Source organism: Lacerta agilis, chromosome 10 (genome assembly GCF_009819535.1).
Source record: "Lacerta agilis isolate rLacAgi1 chromosome 10, rLacAgi1.pri, whole genome shotgun sequence".
Classification (NCBI taxonomy): Eukaryota; Metazoa; Chordata; class Lepidosauria; order Squamata; family Lacertidae; genus Lacerta; species Lacerta agilis.
Window position 1 is genome coordinate 50,025,100 of NC_046321.1, and position 22,330 is coordinate 50,047,429.

General features: G+C 40.7%; 1 protein-coding gene across 3 annotated transcripts in view; it reads right to left on the minus strand.

The window, feature by feature from the left end:
- Positions 1-22,330, minus strand: part of IMMP2L (inner mitochondrial membrane peptidase subunit 2) — a 448,622-nt gene that overhangs the window by 417,366 nt on the left and 8,926 nt on the right. For all 3 annotated transcript variants that reach the window (XM_033163446.1, XM_033163445.1, XM_033163447.1), the window contains exons 2-3: positions 22,036-22,173; positions 14,418-14,521 (exon numbers count right to left, since the gene is read on the minus strand). In XM_033163446.1, the coding sequence (XP_033019337.1) occupies positions 14,418-14,521; positions 22,036-22,170 (239 nt within the window). In that variant the 5' untranslated portion in view covers positions 22,171-22,173. The remainder of the gene's footprint in view (positions 1-14,417; positions 14,522-22,035; positions 22,174-22,330) is intronic.

Below are 22,330 nucleotides of genomic sequence, written 5' to 3' on the forward strand. Positions count from 1 at the left end.
AGCAGCTACTTTTTAAAAATTGCATACAACCCAATACGTGCAGCATTTGACTTAATAATTTGGCTTTAATCTCTAAATATTTATTATTTTAAAAATGAAATAATACCTATTTTTAAAAATATTGATACTTCTACAGAAGCGTTAACTGCTGCTAGCATAAAGCACTAGGGGTAGGGCAAGACTCCAAAATGGGGGAACTCAAAAATATAATCACCCTTGCTCTAATAATTAAAACAATTTCATGCAAGCACGCCCGCTTCAAGCTTAGCTGCATTCAAACAGTGGATTGTGTGCAACTCCACCATTTACAGCTGGTAAATTTAAAGTAGCAAAGCTGTGCCAGGACTCCTAAACCAGGTCTGCCATTTGCAGCCTGACAACATGGATGCTGACAAACAATGTTGGATTCCACAGTAATCTGATGCATTCCAGGTGTATCCCAACTAGGACTCTCCTTGGCTGTCGGTGCCCACCATCTTGGGACTGCCAATCAGCCTGGTACATCCCCAGGGGTTGAAGGATGTCTCCCAGACATCACAAGATTGGCTGTGCTTCTCGGGCTCTTTCCTTATAGCTCAATATGATGGGCACTTAAAAGTGACCCAAGATCTCAGGCTGCAAATAGTAGCCAGCAACACAAAGCAAAAGACTTGCAACGTCACCTACAGCGCAAGAAACTGTAAGGGGGAGGGGGCAAGAAACTGGGCTGTTTAAATGTCACATGAGGCAGCTGAAAAGTCCATTTTCCAACTGTTCCATTGATTTATCAACTGAGAAAGTCAGTACTTGCCTCTTTCTAGAAAACTGAAAGCTCTGTCGAGCTTGGAGCTCAGCCATGGACCTCACCTGTACAAGTATACGAGCACATCACTCAAAGGGAGAGAAAATCAGCAGTAATACAGTAGTAGATTTCAGTATAGTAACAGATACACTGAAAAGAAGAAACAAAATAAAAAATAAAAAAATTCCTTCCAGTTGCACCTTAGAGACCAACTAAGTTTGTTCTTGGTTAGTTGGTCTCTAAGGTGCTACTGGAATGATTTTTTTGATTTTTTATTTTGTTTTGACTATGGCAGACCAACATGGATACCTACCTGTAACTGGAACTGAAAAGAAGGTGCCACTTAAAGTAGAATTAATAGATTTGGCACATCTGGAAGTGACACTTCAAGCAACTAAGTCTACTAAATGCATCATGCCTAATACTAGCTTTCATATTTTGAGTGCAACTATCTTCAGGATAAGACGTAGCACCCCAATGGCTGCACTGCTGAACCTGGTACCCAGTACACAAGGGAAGTACTGCACTACAATATAAATGGTCGCCAAAAAGAAATTTCTAGAACAGTGCCCCAGGAGGCCTTTTATAAATGGTGAGATGAAGAGCCCTTTCAACTTCAAATTTCCCTCAGTGGTTTATCTGTTGCTGTATTAGCAAAACCTGTGAACTGAAAACGCTGCTGAGTTGCTGTGCATATAATTACCGTCTCTTTCCACTCTACTAAAATACATTTCACACAAACAGAATTATTATCACTGCTTTAAAAAAAATAAATCTGTTCAGATACATCTTGGAGGTAATCTGAACATCCCTTCCACTAAATGATTTATCGGACAGGGCAGAAGAAGTGTCAGGAGTTGACTTCATCAGACACCTCCCAAGGCCCAGATTGCAGTAGGGGGAAAATATCAAAGAGCTTTTAAGGCCAACAATTCATTATCGCAGAACTCTATGTGGAGTCCACTTCAGCTGATGTCCACAGAAGCTTACAACATAATTGATGTTACTTTTTCCAACGTTATAGTCCAACAATAGCCGGTGACGAAACTCTCATCATCCCTATGCAGGAGATGATGGGAATTTATTAAAGTTCTATACCACCCTTCATCTGAAGATCACTAGGGGTTTTACAAAAACAAAAACATGAATATACATGCCATAATAACAAACAAAAACAACAGCCCTAGACACAGTTCAAAAGGCCACAGATGGTTTAATTAGCCAAAGCTAACCAAGGTGTTACACTCAATATACCAGCAAGTTTGGAAAACTCAGCAGTGGCCAGAGGATTGGAGATGATCAGTCTACATCCCAATCCCAAAGAAGGGCAGTGCCAAAGAATGCTCCAACTACCGCACAATTGCACTCATTTCACACGCTAGCAAGGTTATGCTTAAAATTCTACAAGGCAGGCTTAAGCAATATGTGGACCGAGAACTCCCAGAAGTGCAAGCTGGATTTCGAAGGGGCAGAGGAACCAGAGACCAAATTGCAAACATGCGCTGGATTATGGAGAAAGCCAGAGAGTTCCAGAAAAACATCTACTTCTGCTTCATTGACTACACAAAAGCATTTGACTGTGTCGACCACAGCAAACTATGGCAAGTTCTTAAAGAAATGGGAGTGCCGGATCACCTCATTTGTCTCCTGAGAAATCTCTATGTGGGACAAGAAGCTACAGTTAGAACTGGATATGGAACAACTGATTGGTTCAAAATTGGGAAAGGAGTACGACAAGGCTGTATATTGTCTCCCTGCTTATTTAACTTATATGCAGAATTCATCATGCGAAAGGCTGGACTGGATGAATCCCAAACCGGAATTAAGATTGCCGGAAAAAAATATCAACAACCTCAGATATGCTGATGATACTACCTTGATGGCAGAAAGTGAGGAGGGATTAAAGAACCTTTTAATGAGGGTGAAAGAGGAGAGCGCAAAATATGGTCTGAAGCTCAACATCAAAAAAACTAAGATCATGGCCACTGGTCCCATCACCTCCTGGCAAATAGAAGGGGAAGAAATGGAGGCAGTGAGAGATTTCACTTTCTTGGGTTCCATGATCACTGCAGATGGTGACAGCAGTCACGAAATTAGAAGACGCCTGCTTCTTGGGAGAAAAGCAATGACAAACCTAGACAGCATCTTAAAAAGCAAAGACATCACCTTGCCGACAAAGGTCCGTATAGTTAAAGCTATGGTTTTCCCAGTAGTAATGTACGGAAGTGAGAGCTGGACCATCAAGAAGGCTGATCGCCGAAGAATTGATGCTTTTGAATTATGGTGCTGGAGGAGACTCTTGAGAGTCCCATGGACTGCAAGAAGATCAAACCTATCCATTCTCAAAGAAATCAGCCCTGAGTGCTCACTAGAAGGACAGATCCTGAAGTTGAGGCTCCAGTACTTTGGCCACCTCATGAGAAGAGAAGACTCCCTAGAAAAGACCCTGATGTTGGGAAAGATGGAGGGCACAAGGAGAAGGGGACGACAGAGGATGAGATGGTTGGACAGTGTTCTCGAAGCTACTAACATGAGTTTGGCCAAACTGCGAGAGGCAGTAAAGGATAGGCGTGCCTGGCGTGCTCTGGTCCATGGGGTCACGAAGAGTCGGACACGACTGAACGACTGAACAACAAAAAACCAAGGTGTTAGGCATGCCTCCCTGGGGAGAGCATTCCACAAGTGGGGAGCTACCACAGAAAGAGCCCATTCTCATGTTGCCACCCTCTGGAACTCCTGTGGAGGAGGTACATGAAGAAAGGCCTCAGATGATGATAACAGGTTCCAAGTCGGCTCATATGGTGGGAGGTGGTCCTTGAGGTATTGCAGTCCTGAAATGTTTAAGGTTTTATAGGTCAGAAACTATTTGGCATCCAGTGCAGTCAAGCCAGGATTGACATTGTATACTCAAACCGTCTTGCCCCAGTGAGCAATCTGTCCACCGAATTCTGCACTAGCTTAAGTTTCCAATCTATCTTCAGAGGCAGCCCCTTGTATAATGCTTTACAGTAATTTAACGTGGAGCATAGACAACAGAAGACAGACTATCTCTGTCCAGATGAGGTGCAGCTGGGCCACCACATGAAGTGGAAGGAAGGCATTCCATGACACCAAGGCCAGACTCAAGTGACAGCAATGGATACAAAAGGATCCCCAAGCTACATGCCTGCTCCTTCAGAGACACAACCTCCCACCCATGCCGTCTAGAAATCCACCCACTAACAGTGTCTCAGTCTTGTCTGGACTGAACTTCAGTTTGTTGGCTCTCATCCAGTCAATTACCAAGGCAAGACCATGGTCCAACATATCCACTGCCACACTTGCAGGTGTCAAGAAGAAGTAGATCCTTGTGTCATCAACATATTGCTCACAATGTACTCCAAATCTCCGGATGACCCCACTCAGTGGTTTCGTGTAGCTGTTAAACAGCACGGGAGATAAAACCGAACCCTGACAAACCCCATATTGAAGGTTTCATGGGGCTGAAAAGCATTCCCTAACCATCACCCTCTGGAAGTGACCAGCCAGGTAGGACTGAAACCACTGAAAAGGTGGTGGGGACCCAAAGGCTGAAGAAGACTATGCTACAAGGACTGCTGTTTTTTCTGCAACAGGCTAACATGGTTATCCCTATGGAAATTGCTATCAAATTTGGGGTGCAGGGGACACACTGTCAATCACTGGATCTTCCTGCTGCTGCTCCTTGCTTTTTGACAGTTTTTCTGTTCCCTTCTAATTGTTTGCAAGTTTCCCAAGTTGGTTAGGCTTGTTTGTCAACAACAACAAAACAAATCTTTATAGAAACCGGCCCTGTCCTGTGGAGCACCCTGCCAACAGAGTTTAAGAGGGCACCTTCTGCACCAACTTTTAAATGCCTTTTCTATTCTGCCAGGCCTATGTGGGCAATTAATAGTACACACACATCCCCAATGATCTACTGATGTTTGTTTTAACTGTTTTGCTTAAGCTTCTTTTTTATGATTTTACTATACAGTATTTATATTTTTTATAAATGAAATAAATCAGGATTAGCAATCTCTGTGTGCCTAGTCCTTTCTTTCCCCGCACTCTGTCTTTCTCTGGTGATGGTGTCAGAGAACAACAGTTGAGAACCTCATGTCTACAGAAACTCTTTATCTTTATTGATCCTTAATTCCTTCCAGAAGCTTTGATAAAGCTAAAGTGCATTAGGATATGAACAAAAAGTCCCACCTATAGATTAAAATTACAAACAAAAAGCAATAGTTTTATCATTTTGTTCAATGAACTTGCAAAAATAAGCAGAACAATCAGCTTCAAGCAGTGAATGATTAACTTCAGGTGGCCTTCATTAGAAAGCAATGGATTCTCTGAACATCGTTTACGTACAGCTGAAATTTTGCGTCGTCTGTTTTCAAGTTTAAACAATATGTTAATAATTCCAAGTCATATGTATGTAATTAATGTAATATTTTAATCACAGGATTATTCTCTTTGCCATGAGAGAAACAGTGAATGGATAGTTTGTTGTACAGGATATTTGTTTGCAGAATTCATTCTTCCACAAATGGCTTAATCGCTTAAATACTGTTACAGTCAGTTGCAGCTGACCTCACATCTTTTAGCTTGGTAACAAGACTCCCTTAGGCCAGCTTAGCAATATTATGAGAATCATAAATATTAAATTGCTGGATGTACCATTTAGGAACCCTTCAATGAGTTATACTTAAGCCAAGCATATGAATTCTGCTTACACACCAAATGCATTTAAATCTAAATGGTGTCATTGAAAGAAAATGAGAGCTGATAAGTAGCACAGAATGTTTTTCGACATGTGCATCTTTGCATATAATTGAGCTTTTCATGTAGCAAAAATGGACAGACCACTTCCATAGAAGAATTAACACAAAACCCATGCAAACGTGAACATTGTATATTGTAATTGTGGACTTTTTTTTTTTTTTTGGAACTGCAGAGGTCCTTCCCTACTTTCAAATACATGAAGAAGAATGTGTGTATCTGTCATCAAATGCTCTAATCTGTACATGAGTTTCACATTGATTCCTATAGTGAGTATTACAGGGAACCAGGCAGAGGGCCTTCTCGGTAGTCACACCCACCCTGTGGAATCCCCTCCCGTCAGATGTCAAGGAAATAAACAACTATTTGACTTTCAGAAGACATCTGAAGGCAGCCCTGTATAAAGAAGTACTTTAATGTTTTAAGTTTAACTGTGCTTAATGTGTTTAATTTGTTGGAAGCCACCCAGAGTGGCTGGGGCAATCCAATCAGATGGGCGGCATATAAATACATTTATTATTATTATTATTATTATTATTATTATTATTATTATTACCACCATTGCAAGCAATCTACACTGTATGAAATGGTCATCATCTAGGATTCCTAAGTATTAGAACTGTATGCTGTGGGTGCTGGAAACTATTTAATGAATACGTAAGTTTGACCCAGTGAGATATGGTGGTTAGAAGACCAGATCCCCACTCAGCCATGAAGCTCACTGGGTGAGCTTGGGCCAATCAACACATCTCAATCTAACCAACTTCACAGGGTTGTTGTGTGGAAAGATTGCGAAAGGGGGAAACTACATGCTGAACACCTGGGAGCAAGAGTGAGATATAAATATTATAATAAAAACACCCATGAAATTCACAACTCGGTGAACAGAGGCCTCACTGTGAAAGCGCATATATTTGCGCATATATTTTTGCATAGAGAGTCTGAGTCCACATACCGTATTTTCTGCACCATAAGACACAACTTTCCCCTCCTAAAAAGTAAGGGAAAATCTGTGTGTCTTACGGTGCGAAGGCTCCCTGTCAAGCAAGCCGCCCGCTGCCCCTTCCCTGCTCCGTGAAGCATTTCCTCCGCCTCCCCCGGCCTCCGCCATGTTCAGCGAGAAGCGGGGGGCAGCGGAGGGATGCTGCTGGTTCTTCCTCACAAAAACAAGCCTTCTTTCGCGAACGGTGTTGGCGGGAGCATGCTGGCGGCGGTGGCGGGGGAGATCACCCTGGTAGCGGTGCTACCGGGCTCCCCTTGCCTCCCCCACCCTCTTCACCGGTGCCGGAAGGGGGGGAGGCAGGGGAGCCCGGTAGCATCACTACAGCATCGCTACCAGGCTGATCTTCCTCCCCCCCCCCGCCGGCGCCAGCACGCTCTGCTGTCGGAAGGGGGCAGGGGAGCCCAGTAGTGATGCTGTAGCGATGCTACCGGGCTCCCCCTGCCTCCCCTGACCCCTTTGCCAGACTGGTCCCTCTGCCACTGCTGCCTCCTCCGCTCCCCCTCCAGCGCCCCCCCAGCCTTTTAGAGGAGGAAAACTAGAAAAAAAAAAATTTCTTGTTTTCCTACTGTAAAAATGAGGTGCGCCCTATAGTTCGGTGCACCCTATGGAGCGAAAAATACAGTATCTATGTTGTCACCAAACCAGAAGGAACAGGTACAATTTCCATCAACTCATGAAGTTTTACACATTGATTCTATCTCCATTTTCGAAATATATTTTACCCTGTGTGGCAAATGCCCGTGGTGTTCGTTACCTCTGTATAATAGTGTAATAGTGTAATAGTATATTATGCATTATGCCTACATTAAAGGTAAATTCAAGGTGAAGAGCTTAGATACCAATTAAATTTGAAACAGTTTCTCAACACAATACAAGCTGTTTCAATCGAGATGCCAAGAAACACCTGGTGGAGAATAGTTGAAAGGGTTAAAGAGAGGGTGATCATTAATTAAGCCCATTATTATGTGATACGAACACACAATATGTGCTGCTGGTTAAAACACCCCAGTTCCAATCTTATAAATTTATGCATCTAAGCAGCTTGCTAGCATGCAAAGTCTTTCTAAAGGGAAATGTTCACTACTGTAAACTTAACATTGCTTTATCCCAAACAGAAGCCTAAGCAGAAAATGAAAGGGAGATGGAAAGCAGACAGTTTCACTAGACCTTTGAAATAAGGTAGTCCTCTATATCAAAACTGCCTGATCTTCAAGATATGTATTCTTACACTGTCCTTCAACATCCATCACGGGCAGAACATGACAAATAAAGTAAAAAAGCAATGTAAGAACATTCAAAGTTGTATTATACCTAAGAAGACCATCAGGGGACATGGGTGGTGCTGTGGTCTAAACCACAGAGCCTAGGGCTTGCTGATCAGAAAGTCGGCGGTTCGAATCCCCGCGACATGGTGAGCTCCCCTTGCTCGGTCCCTGCTCTTGCCCACCTAGCAATTCGAAAGCACGTCAAAGAGCAAGTAGATAAATAGGTACCGCTCTGGTGGGAAGGTAAACAGCGTTTCCGTGCGCTGCTCCAGTTCGCCAGAAGCGGCTTAGTCATGCTGGCCACATGACCCGGAAGCCAGTAAAGCGAGATGAGCGCTGCAACCCCAGAGTCGTCTGCGACTGGACTTAACAGTCAGGGGTCCCTTTACCTTTACCTTTAAGAAGACCATCTAGCCCAATATTGTCAACAATGACTGGCTAAAAGGAATTTTGGTTGTCGAATAAATATTTGGTCAAACTCCCAGACTTCAGTTGTGTGGTTTAGTACTCTTTGTAAACTTGCAGTGATACACTGTGCACATTTTTCAAAGCCATGCCTTTCAAAAACAATACACTGTAAACATATTACTTGTGTCATGTTGCATGTGTTGCTTAGAGAAAACCAATAAAATTAGAAACAGTATCTATGCTGTAACAAGCTCTATAACAGCTGTAGCAAGGGAAATGTGGCCTCTACTGCAAAGAGAGAAAATATAATACCAGCAAGCAAAGGATAATGGCATCCTGTATACCCAGAAGGCCTGCTGCATTGTTTGTGTCTGCTTAACTTCCCCTTTACACTCAACACAGTCTATTTTTAACTTGCTGTTGGATATGACCTTACAGCCGAGATGCTGTGGAAACGTATTTAAATGCATGATCATGCACTCCTACAGTGTTCTTCCCTGCTAGAGGATATTGACAACTAAAGGCTGACTTTTAAAAACAAAAACAGAAAATCCACACAGCCTCCAAGTTCAAAAGGCTTGGTACTGCTAATGTGAAATTAGGACCCCTCTGTATCCTTACAATTGTGTGTGTGTGTGTGTGTGTGTGTGAGGAAATGCTTGCTATACAGGACAAAATTAAGACAAAGACAAAAACTCTTGACTTAAAAAAAAAAAACATGGCCCTAATGGAGTCTATGTGTGTCTACCTTAAAAAATGGTTTGGAAGCTTCCATTCTTGCAAAACGTGGCAGCAAAAACATCTGTAGAAGCTAGGCATTCTGATCACATTTAGGGCTGGGCAAAGCATAGTGATATATCAATATATCACAATGTCTGAAATAAGGATGGAACTATGTAGAGGCAAGCAGCAGGGCTGGGCAATATCTGGTTTTCAACATCATGATATATCACCAGATAAACATTGTGATATATTACAATGTCTGAAATAAGGATGGAGTTATGTAGAGGCAATAGCTGGCTTCGTGGGTTTTTTTCCTGCATTGTGATTTTTGCATAACACACACACAAACACACATCCTTATTCATTATATACTTCCAGGTCAAAAATTATGAAACCAATATCACAATATGGACTTCAAACCGGCATAGGACAATATATAACCCAGTCCTAATCACATTGCACCAATTCTGCACCAGTTTCTCTGGCTGCCTATTTGTTTCCAAGTGCAATTTGATGTGCTGGCATTAACCTGTAAAACTCTAAATGGTCTAAGACCTGAAAAACTACCTGAACTTGTACGAACCACCAAGGTTTCAATTTCAGCATTTGAGATTCTGCTTCCTGGTCCACCTGTAGGGGCTGCTAGGCTAGCTACAACCTTTTCTGTGATGGCCCTGCATCTCTAGAATATTCTCACAGGGAAATTTATTCACTCCTCCTGCCTCCCCTCTCAGACTGGCATTTGCGAGGGCCCTAAAGACCATTTCATTCATGTTGGGTTTTGTATGATTTACGGTTCTGTATATTCATATCTGTTATATCTGCCACTGCCATTGCAATTTTAAAGTTGTTTTATTTGCTTGTGAATTGCTTTATTCATTTGTTTGCTCTTCTCATTGATTTTGTGCAAATTATTACGCTTATTTTGGATCATCATAAACTGTCTTCAGAGGACAATTTATCCTGAAAGACAGTTTTGAAATCCATCATGTAAATAAGTAATATGTGAACATCTGGGGATGATGCTGGATCAGACAAAATCCTGTACCACATAGTGGTGAAAGGTGCTTCTAGAAGGCCACAAGGAGGCAAGAGGGCAAGATTTGGGGAGTTGTTCCTCCCATCAACAAATACTTAAGGACATACTAACTGAGCTTGGAGGTTGCATATAACTAATATAATATAACTAATAGTATTGATACAGATGTTTTATCTACGGATTTGCTAAACCCCATTCTAAAGCGATCTCTGTTAGTAGCCATCGGATCATCTTGTGGCAGCAAACTGATTAGATAATGGTGTGAGGTACTTCATTTTGTCTGTCCTGAATATTCTGTCAATCAGTTTAATTGGATGACCTGAGTTCTAGTATTATGAGAGAAAGAGAAAAGAATGGATGCAGCAGGGGAGTGACAGTTGCTTTCTGTATCATAACTGTTTTGCCATCTGCTCATTGGTTTCAGGAAGAGGCCATTCAGAAGAACTGCATGGGTGCACATCTTTACATGTTATTCGGCTGGCGCAGCCATTGTAACCATGCCAATGCATGTATCTGTAAAGGGGAATCTGTGTCTCGCTTGGTAGTCAGGCAGCACCAAGGCTTCCAATTAAAATATAGTAACAGCTGTGCTTTTCTATACTAAATGGGATATTTATGCTGGTGATTTCCCGTCTTGATGCAACTTTAAGAATTCCTAAAGAGCCATATGCATAATTTTAACACAGAAGAAAGCAACTGCAGAGAAAATCCTGGCAACCTCTTGAGAGAAAGATTAGGGTGGGTGTTTAGATTTGCTTAATTTATGTTTTTAAATTTTTAAATTGTTCTCTTTCAAGCCACAAATCTCTTAACTTTCCTTTTTCTTTTCTCTTTTGGTCTCCTATGCCTTTCTATTCCTTAGTTTAGGAAAGCTGCTTATCATAGATCAAAAGAGCACTCCAAAGGTTTACTGATGTATTTAATGCTCTTAGGATTCACTTACTCTAATCACAAACCTTAGATGATGTGGGTGGTGCTGCATAATTGCAACAGACAATACTTGAGACTATCAGAATGAATAAGATCATCAATGGATATTAACTATAATGATTTTAGAGAACATCTGGTTTGAGTACCAGTTGAGTTGCTAAAGAGGCTCAGACCATGAGACACTAGAAAATATCAAGGGAAACTAAATTTCTTTGTAATTTTGTGTTGCAAATACGTCCTTTAAAGCATTCAGAAAACATTTAGAACCAAGAATCTATTTCTATTTGGTCTAAGCCATTAAAAGTTCTTTATTACCCAAGCTTGCTTAATGGCACCTAGGTTGCATTCAAACATGAGATTTATTGCATTAGTTTTACTGGTTATAATGCTAGTGCTTCTTTCTCAATTTCAAACATTCCTTCTATACTACAGCACTTGTTGCATTACAGAACTGTGGTCAAATATATGTGTGTGTGTGTGTGTGTGTGTGCACACCACCATGTCACACTAAATTTTAAATAACAGAAAGAACTGTATGCTGGGATACCTCCTCAAATTTCCCTTGCAATTTTGACAATGTTCTTAAATTATTCTTTTCCCCCTCAGTTTAACCAATTCTGCTATGTCTTCATTTTGTCTACAGTATGCCAAAACCCAAAGATTAATGTTTGCCATATCTGAGGTACAAACACACCTAAACTAAAATAAGGTGTGCCTAGGACTAGGTAGTGTGGTGGTATGAAATCAGGCAATGGGTGGGGAAGCTAAATTCAGGATAATTCCACCACAACAATTCCAATCAGTAAGCGCTATACGTCTTTGGAAATAGCAGCTGCTGATTACAGTCAGTTGTATTTCAAAAACAATAATGATCAGATGCAGCAGATTTAACACCAACATTTTCAACTAATAATTTACTAAAGAGGCTATTATTTATGGGTGTACTGACACTGCATGCTTTATTTCAAACCATCAATAACTTACACTACATTTCACTGCCTAGCATTTATGACTACCAAAAAGCTGCATCCATTTGGTTTCCTCTGCATAGAATTTTAATCTGACTGTGCTAGTTATTAATTTACATTTGCTTCAATTATGTTCTATTATTATTTTATTGTGCTTGTACACCACTTCTGGTGCCACTTTTAATGGCAGAAAATGGGGCATAACAGTTAGGAAATAAGATACCCAAAGAATTCACAACACATTGTTTAACTTCTCAGCAGATCATAAACTTTTGGGAGGATGTGTGGCAGGGAGACGTTTATTGAAATATAACATTAAAAGTAATGATATCCCATTAAAAAATGAACCATTATCAGTTTCAGGATTCCAAAATTCCATTTATTAAGAAGGGTTCATATAATGTTATAGTCTTTATTGTAACCTTTGATGGATGTACACCACTAGGGCATCACTTCCACCATGACCACAACTATGGTTTGAAACCAAGTGTTTGGGAAACACAGTAGTGTATAGAATCTTACCATGCACCTTAGCATGCAGAGGCTCTTACTTGTGCATAAGAAAGAGATATTTATTCAGGCAAGTAACAGCACAGGCTTAGCGGCACACCAAAGGTCCATTAGTCATTACTCCAAAGCCAAGGCATGAGATTCAGAACTGGACAGAACAATGAAGATGTCTCATCCATTGGCATGGCTCTTCCGCCCAGCTTTTAACAACAAGGTGTGATAAGCTCACTTGCAAGACTCCCTTGCCTTATGGGAATTCCATGTGTACAGATGCACAATTTGTCTGATCCCACCTAAAAAGATAGCACCTGGATCTTGGGAACAAACCCTATGCCTCTCTGACTCCAGCTCAGCCACCTCTGTCTCCTGCTCAACTACCCACACCAGCTGGTTGCAGCCTTCTCCCTCCAAAATGAGGCTCTGGGGTATGTGGGCAGTGCATCAGGGAGAACCAGCAGGTCAGCGTCCCCCCTCTGGGCACCCTGGAGTCACAAGGGGAGGAACCGCAGTTCTCCATCCCTGGGTACCAGCCTTCAACCACCACCACTTCACCTTCCTCCTACTTCTCCTCAACTGTCTGAGGCTGCCAAACCAAGCTGGACCCTTACAGAGCCAAGGGGCCTGGGAACCTTTCAAGAAAGGTTACCCCTTTCCCATACACATTACTGGTGAGGTTTCTCTTGACATTAGGAGGAGAAAGAACCAAGAAAAATTAAAGCAACTTTGGCCGTGCAATCCTGGATGTTATTTTTTAGGGGGAGGGAGACAGCTTTATCCTCTGTAGCACGCCGAAGTCCAAAGTAGCCAGTGAAGGACATGGAAGGTCAAAGGAGGCAACAAAGGGCAAAGATGGCAGATTTTCACTCAACAGTGCTTGTGCCTGAGTGCTTTGTTTTCTTGCTCCTCCACAAAGTAATTACAGTTCCTCCAACACAAGGTCGTTGAAAATGGGTATCTGTGCATTAATCTTACTTATGAGTGGGTTTGTTGCATCCTGTTTTTGGAGCCTTATCAGACATAAGCAGCAACTATGCATATAATAAGCACATAAATAAGAATGAGCTTCACAACATTACCGCTGAAAGATCGTCACAAAAAGAAAGTCATAATAGCGTTATTGCAAAATGCAACAGCAAACTGCTAATACAGAAACAACCAATAAACGCTACTTGTACACTGAGAATTTCTAACAGTATACATAAAAAATATACCTTTCCCAACAACCAGTTCCAATGTGGACAACTTTCAGCAGGGGGAAACCAAAGACAACTCTCATAGCTGTCTGTTCAGTGCATGCATTGATTATAAAGCTAAAAAATAAATTTTGTCATTAGAGCATGTACCATCAATTCGCTTAATGTCACTGTGTCTGTTCTGCACAATTCGACATTCCATTTCTACATTGCGTTAAGAGTAGGACAGTTTACATCATCTAAATGGCAGGGAAGCATTGAACAGAGAAACAGTGCCACCTAATGGCTACTCACTCCATGAATCAGTCAACAACTGATTCAGGAATATTTCAGGGATGACCAATTTTGGTCCAACTTCCACAGCATTCCTGAAATGCAGCAATGCCAATATCTACATCAAAGCAGATCAAGTATTGTGTTCCACACTAAGAGGAATCTGTTTAGGAGGCAACGTATCTAAATCTTTAATCCAACCGATTCAACATATTTTTCTACCATCTTTCACTGTGGTCTTATTATTATTCATATAATTATCATTATTAATGCTGCATCACTGCAGACTGCTTACATTTGCATTTCTTATTCACAAGTATGTATTTCCACATATACTGGCATTGCGCTTTCAAATGCATGATGATAAACACTTTGATGATCTGGAAATCAACAGTAATAACTGAATTTGTTATTCATGCAACGAATCTGCCGTGTTCTTGGCTGCAGCCATAACTGCATAACAGCATTTCACATGAAAACCTTTGAAGAAGATTAATGGACCAAAGAAGAACACAGATATACTGAAATTTATTTTAGTTACTTACACCAGTGAAACTATGTCTCCACGTTGCACTTCATAATTTCTAATACTCCAGTGGTTTAAAAGAACTACATCAGATACCTGTCTTCCTCCGGGATTCAAAGAAGGCTGAGAAGAAGATAAAAAGAGATAGAGAGAGATGAGAGTTCTGTTGTATGAAAAGCAAAATTCAATCAACTAATATTAATATGTATAGTCCATGGAATATATTATCTATAAGGAGGACCACCACTCCCGATCATCTCAGACTGCATTTTAAGATAATGTTCATTTATTTTAAAGAACACCTGGGCTACTGATGCAACCCAGTAAGGAAATTTACACATGCATCTCATTCCTTTAAAATGGAATTTCCTAACCTACCACTCTATTTCAGCCCCATCAAGCTGCTCTATAAGCTCAGGCTACAAAAGAGAGTTTTGTTGCTTCACATGGAGAACTGCCAGTAAGGAGGCTGAGAAGTAACTTCTGTGCCACAGATACATCTCTCAATATCACAAAATTCACCCTTAAGGTCACGGGGAATGTTACTGCTCACCAAAGTGAAATCAAGTATAGAGAATGGAATATGCAATGAGATGTATATTGATAATATTATGCAAAGGCTGTTGAAACACCCATTATATGAAAGGGTGTCAAATGTTCTATACGATAGGTTTTGTTGATCTACGACTAACACAAAGCCAATTGCAAGAAGGTGAGCTTCCATAGCAAAATTCAGGGGAGGGGGGAGACTATGCACTTACATAAACAACTCATCAGTATGAAAATAGTGAATACCCCAGTAGTAAAAATGATTTATGACTTGTTAAGAAATGAAAGAGCGGTTTCATTTTCCCCTGACTATGACAAAAATAAGATACAACAAATGAATACAGGAAACCATGAGATTAAAAATACTGTTCCTAATCTGAAGGAAGTGTTCCCAGTCCAACAAATAACATTTCTATACTGAAAGTGTATTCCACTTTGCTGCTCATTAATGAGTTTCAAAAACAGAAACGAAAACATCTTCCTACGAAGCAAATTGGGATGTTTTTCTCCATAACTTTAGGCTAATGCAGGAAATAAATAGCAGTAGGTTATTGCTGGGTATTTGTTAGGAGTGCAATATGGTGAAGGGCCCGCCTCCTCGACAGAAACAGCCATCTCCAAAAATTTCAGAGGCAGAGTTTTTTAAAAATGCTTGGTTTGTGTGTGCACACATAAAGACACGAAGTACATGAGACCCAATGAGGATGCATTACACAAGGTTCCCCCAAGGTCTGACACCGAACAACAGAAAAGGGGCACATTTGTTTCATCTAAGGTCCCCACAAGATAGAATTCCCTGCTGTCAATTAGACTTATTAGGAGTTATTCCAGAAGACATATAAGTGGTCAATCTGTGGGCTACCTGTGGCTCTCCCCAGCAGGGGTAAACTTTGGTCTTTCAAATTTCAGCACTGCTGTGCAAGCCCAAAATTCAGCTCGCTCGCTCTCCCCCCCCCCCACTCCCCGCCGTCTCTCACCTTGTTCTGCTCAATTCATAATGCCACTGTTGTGATGCTCTGGAATGCCTCCTAGGCTTGGTACCCAGTGCAGCAGAAACAGTTGTGCTACCCTAAATACATCTCTGCTCCCCAGCGACCCTCTGTCCACTTTTCCAGACTGAGGTCAGCAATGTAGAGATGAGGAAGTGGGAAGGAAAGTACAGAGAGTTGAAGATGCTGCAAGAGTCACTTTCCCCCCATTTCTTCCACTTTTCCAGGCTGGAATTGATGACTAAGATGAGATCAGGTGTCCTGGACAGAGGCAGAGTTAAATAATGCTTGGTTCCTACATGTTTAGGTTCTTATAAGCACATAGTTTCATAATTCTATCTACACAGATTCTAGCTGTCTAGGAGAGCAACCTCTCCATATGAAATTTTCCCCCTCTATTAGATCTGGGAGCAGAGCAGGTGAGAATGTCCACAGCAAGAAGCCTGGGTTGTTCCTGCCATACAGTTCTTTCCTAAGACAGCTGATAGTTTGTATTAGTGGAGATCAGCATAGTTATCAAGTGGCCCTGTCACCATCCTCCTTCAAAAAGAAACACATCTGGTCATGCACCAGCTCCATATCTCAAATCTTGATGGAGAACTGATCAGAGTGTGGGCAGGGATAAGATGTGCAAATGGCGCTGTCCAGGAAAATACATAGACCGAAATCAGTTGTACAGATTATAAAAAAGGAATGTAGCCAAATTAATATGCAGCATCCGTCATTGGAACAAGTGAATGATACAGGGAGAGATCATCTACCCAGTGAACCAAACATTTCAATATTCAGTAGATTACTTACTGATTTAATAAGACACTACCAGTGTACCACAATGGCTTTTTTTTATTTGGCTCCCGTGTAACGATACACACTGAGAGTAATTAAGTAATCAGGCATAACATGCAATTTTGTCAACAGTGATGTTTATTCATATTCTCTTTCATTTCAGCAACTATAGGCCATAAAATCTAAACAACATTTAATTATGCTCTTCACTTCCAGTACTAGCTTCTTCTGCTGATGCTACTGATCTTATAAATGATTAACAGGTTTTTAAAAAAAAATTAAAGAAAGAACAGAGAAAGCAAAGGGTTGAATCAATGGAGTAATTGTACCCCTTGAATTACCTCTAAATAAATAAATAAATAATAAACTTTATTACGGTCATAGACCAGCAAAATTGAATTACCTCTGTTCATGTAATGGAACTCCCCATCTCTCCTCTTGCCACACTCCATCCAAATCTGCTCTGGAGGGTTGTGGGGAAACCCAGGTCAGATTAGAGGGAGGGGCAGGAATGTGTGTGGGGGGGAGGGAAGCTTTGTTGCTCAAGTCAAAGTCATTCCACAAGCACAATTACTTTTTTCAACACAACACAAAGGACTGACTTTCTCATGTTTCCTATCTACATAGCTCAAATGATAAGCTCCAGCTTCCTAGTTAGGATTTCTAACCAAGTATATAAATGTGCTTTTAACAAGCCACAAGACTCTTAATTGTGTCTTTCAATCGAAAGGAGTCTCTGTCAAATATGTACCAAAGTTATTGTGATCTCCTTATAGCTTGATAAAAAAAAACTGAGTTGAATCAATTCCTGCGGCTGTAACCAACTGAGATCAAACTGTTTTTTACTTCCAGTTTCCCCAGATGTTAAAGCTGGTGGCTGCCATCTCCTGCCCCCCCCCCAATTTCTTCTGGAACAAGACTGCATTGTGACACAACATCATTCCAAGGGCTTTTTTTGTTTGTTTGTAAAGGGGAGGAGAGAGAAGTGCCACTGCTATAGCCCCACCCCCATTCACCTCCCCACTAAAATGCTTATCCTTAAATTTCATCAACTGTTAAAAGGGGACATTTCAGCTCAGCCCTACTAACTAACTAGTGTACTGCTATTTTGTGCATTTTCAGAGTTACCCCTGATATGGATCTGCCTGCCTGATTAGCAGTGGTAAGCTGGGACTAGAAATCAATAAAAATGATGATCCACTGTCCCCTTTCTTTTCACACTCAACATATGATGGAATAAAACAGACACACAGTCTTCAAGCCAGACGTATGAAAATGTTTACTCTTTAAGCTTTTGATTTCCCATGCCTACATAAACTAATACTATGGGGAGTAACCTTAGCTCAGGGGCAGAGCACATGCTCTTGTTCTGAGAAGAAGGTCCAAAATTAAATTCCTGGTGCCTTAAGGCAGGGCTGGGAATGCCCCACATCCCCACAGCAACTTCCAAGAGCATGAATTTAAGGATAAATGCATAGCATAATGTCACAGGTGTAAGTATATTTTTGTGTTACTGAAAGATTTAATAATTACGGACTTACAGGCAAGTGTGACGGGGGGACAGGGCCAGTCCCATAAACTGGAGATATACTCCCGTTTTTGTAATTAAGGGATAGGAGGGGCTCCCCCAGGGAAAGGGAAACACCTGTACTCATCCTAATGGATGGATCGTAATCTGGGTCACTGTTGGAAAGTTAAGCTCGCAGTTTAATTGTCATATGAGGCTATGCAGCAGGCAGGTAGGCACAGCATGCAAAGGATATGCACAGCATGGACAGACAGCCTACTCCTCAGCAATCGGCAAACACAGGGCAACATACTTTATTTTTCCCTTCCTTCTAGATTGTTGGCATCTGTATGTCTCGAGAGACAGTGGGGTATGCCTCCCCAGGGGGTGAAGTTCTTTAAGATGCAGAATATAATACTCACTGTACCCCACAGAAAAGTCAAGTCATGTCCAAACCTCAAGGAACATGTAACAGGGTTCTCTTTATACAGCCGTCTGAGTTGGGGGTTGGAATAAGACATAGCTTTCTACCAACCTCTAGAAAACTCTAGAAGGATATCAGCATGAGCAGCTGTCAGTCAGAAGGAAGAATTCTCACTACTCCTTCTGACAGTTCTCATTGCTACAGAAGTTGGTTTTATATCAGACTATGAATTGTTAAAAGTCTCTGAAGTGATCCAAGACAGGCCAATATGTCTGATGAATGATAACAATACATTTCAAGGCCAAAATTCAAGATCTGGAGGAATTCTGGCCAGGTGCAACATTCCTAGCATTCTACCTCAGACTTTTTATATTCCAATTCAGTATTGTTATATTATGTTGTTATGCAAAAGAAAATCATCCATAACTGATGGATAGTTATGCAGTTCTCACTCAGTTAATTGCAACATTTCACTATTATTGCACACCTACCTACCAATTAGGTTTTCCCCACTAAACTGTTTTATTAATCAAGCAGTAATTTGTATCATTCCTCATTCTCAGAGCAAAACAGAGACTGAATGAAACTTGTACTGGCCTTTGAAAATAAAAGCTATTTTAAAAGGGAGTATACTGAGAGCAAAATCATTCAAATTACTCAGAATGGAAGCCATGCATTTGAATTGTTCCACTGTCAGAGAAACCACCACACATATTCATTTCACGTGCCTTGTTTTGTTTCACAATAGGCATCATACTTATAAATAGAAAGCTGAATTTTCATTTTTGATAAGTAGGTAAAGCTTATTATGTTTTACTGTATAACTGCGGTCGGCAATGGATGTTAACAGGATAAATGAACTTAAGTATATTTATAATATATGTTAGGTAGGACTAGGTCATCCTATCTTCCTTTGTTCTTAACTGACCTGTTGAAAAATTCTGTCAAATGACAGATCCACTTTTCAGTTTTGTGACCTCAAGCCAACAGAAATAAACCTCTCAAGTATTAAAAGGGTCTCTGATGGGGAAGACATGTTATCTTTGGCTTCTGAAACTCATGAACATAGGAGCCAACTTCTAGGGGATGAGGTCCCTTTTGTTGTTGTTCAGTCGTTCAGTCGTGTCCGACTCTTCGTGACCCCATGGACCAGAGCACGCCAGGCACGCCTATCCTTCACTGCCTCTCGCAGTTTGGCCAAACTCATGCCAGTCGCTTCGAGAACACTGTCCAACCATCTCATCCTCTGTCATCCCCTTCTCCTTGTGCCCTCCATCTTTCCCAACATCAGGGTCTTTTCTAGGGAGTCTTCTCTTCTCATGAGGTGGCCGAAGTACTGGAGCCTCAACTTCAGGATCTGTCCCTTTGCCCGCCCCCATAAAATATTTGAGAGGACTCCCGCAAAGTTGATGGGCACTGCTGTTCAAATGGTGTGTGCCATGTTAGGTGGAGTGGGGCTTTCTTGCCCCCCAATATTTTATTCAAGTTTATTCATGAATCATGCTCTGTCATTGCTAGTACTTCCTGCATGTCCCAGCATATGCGATGACCTCTGACTTTGCACTCCCGGTGTATATTAAGAGTACTGTGATGTTTGCGCTTACACATAAAAATTGATGGAACAAACAAGGAAGTTTCATTTCCATGAAACCCTGATCTAGCCCGCAAACTTTACAAAAAGAAGATACAAAATCCATAGCAACAAACAACTAAATTATCCCACTAGCTGCATTCTGTCTCACATATGCTCAAGTCATTAAGTAAATATGCTAATATTGAAATATGTTAATAACTTTTTGGGTGAGCGCATCAAGGCTTAGCTCCAAGAGAACAGTAATAATTTGAGAAATTAATCTGGTTAGAAAATTATGATCCAGCCGTGATACAATAAGGTGTGCATTAATCAGATACTAGTTCATGTAAAACTGAGATCACGATAAGGTAAATTGCACTGAGGTTTAAAAGTTTTAACTATGTGGCTTCTGGCACTGAACAATTGCAAAATCAACACAAAATGAACAATAATATGTATTTTAATTGATTTGGAATAAATTGTTTGTTATTTTAACACGGCAGCATTATCCCATAATTGCAGGGCTGCACTACATTTACCCGACTTCAGAATACAAAAACAAAATAGGAAATTTGAAAAGAGAAGAGTAAGCCATATTTCCTTCCTTTTTTTGAAAGAACTTTTAATTTCAATCACAGCATGAGATAGGATAATGAGTGCACAAAACCAGCTAGGAGTCTAAAAGGTCTATTACAAATCCAATCGTCGTGGATTGCACAGTGAAAGCTTAGAGTCAAGACAATCATATATCTGATGCAAGTGTGTTATTGATGAGTGAAAGGCGTCATGCTGACTAAACTTCACTTTCCATCACATCCTATAGCTTTCAAACACATTCAACATAATTCACTCTCTGGAGTGTGAGATAAAGAAAAAGAAGATGATTTGTCATGTTTTCCTTCCTCAGGCAAAGCAAGAGAAAGAAAACATGTACCTACAGAAACGCTGTCAGTTGGGTGTTGAATATATCTTATCAATTCAATCCCATAACTTCTTTTTTATAATAATAATAATAATATTTTTGGATGTGTTCAAACACCAAGTGGATACAAGTGCATAAATCCTTTTTTGCACATCTTACTCAATGAGTATAGTTACACAACTTGTAGTTTAAAAAGTACAAGCAGAGAGGATTATTATACCTGTGAAAAAGCAAGAGGAAGAGGCTGATGGTTGTTCCAAATCATGATGTAAAACAAATAAAGCAAGCCATATGTGTAACTGAAATAAAGGACTTCAAAAAATTAAAGAAGATCAGGAGGAATCAAGTTTCTAGAAGAAACTCTCCCCCCTTCCCCCCCCCAAAAAAGGAAAGAAAGTGGTCATGGAAACATCTATCTTTGAAAAGTTGGTTTTGAAAGGGAAATTATTTTTAAAAATCCAAGATCCATCTTAGGTTATTAAAAAAATACAATTCAATTCAATCCCAAGACAACTTCTGCTGCAGCGCACGGCTTTGCCATCTATTTATCATTCTACCCAGGCATGATTGACAGAACTGGTAATACTTCTCTTAATTCTAAATTAGCCAGATAGAATACTTTACATTCTCAAGCCTCTCAAAGAAATAGAAGTATGGGTCTCAAAAAAGGGGAGGGAACCCCTGCTAGGTTCTGCACTAACCAAACACAAGAAACTCCTGCCTGACCAAACGCAGTGGAAACTGCCTTCTCTGTAATGAAAAGGCCTTTTAAAATAAAATGCTGAAAATTGCATTTTTCTCCTGCTTTTGAAACTGGGTTGTCAATTTACAATTGAGGCCTCCGCGCAGGTGAAAATGAACTGGGCAAATAGCAGCTGCATTGTTACCTGCATTGAAGCTCCTTCCACTCTTGCTATGCAAGCCACTCTGTCAAGGAAAGTCACCGTCACAGGAACAGCAACAAAAAAGCCTTTCAAAAAGGCTTTCATGTATCTTCGCCCAAAGCCTTGGGTCTGTGCCATAATCTGAAAGATGGAAGAAAAGTAGAGCCACTGTAAAAGCAAGAATTTGGAACAAAGTCATTTCAATAGCATTTAAGCAAAACCTTAGTTGTAATGAAATACAATTTGTCAACAAAAAGCAAACAGGGATTACCGTTGTTGTTGTTTTGTCCCAGAATCC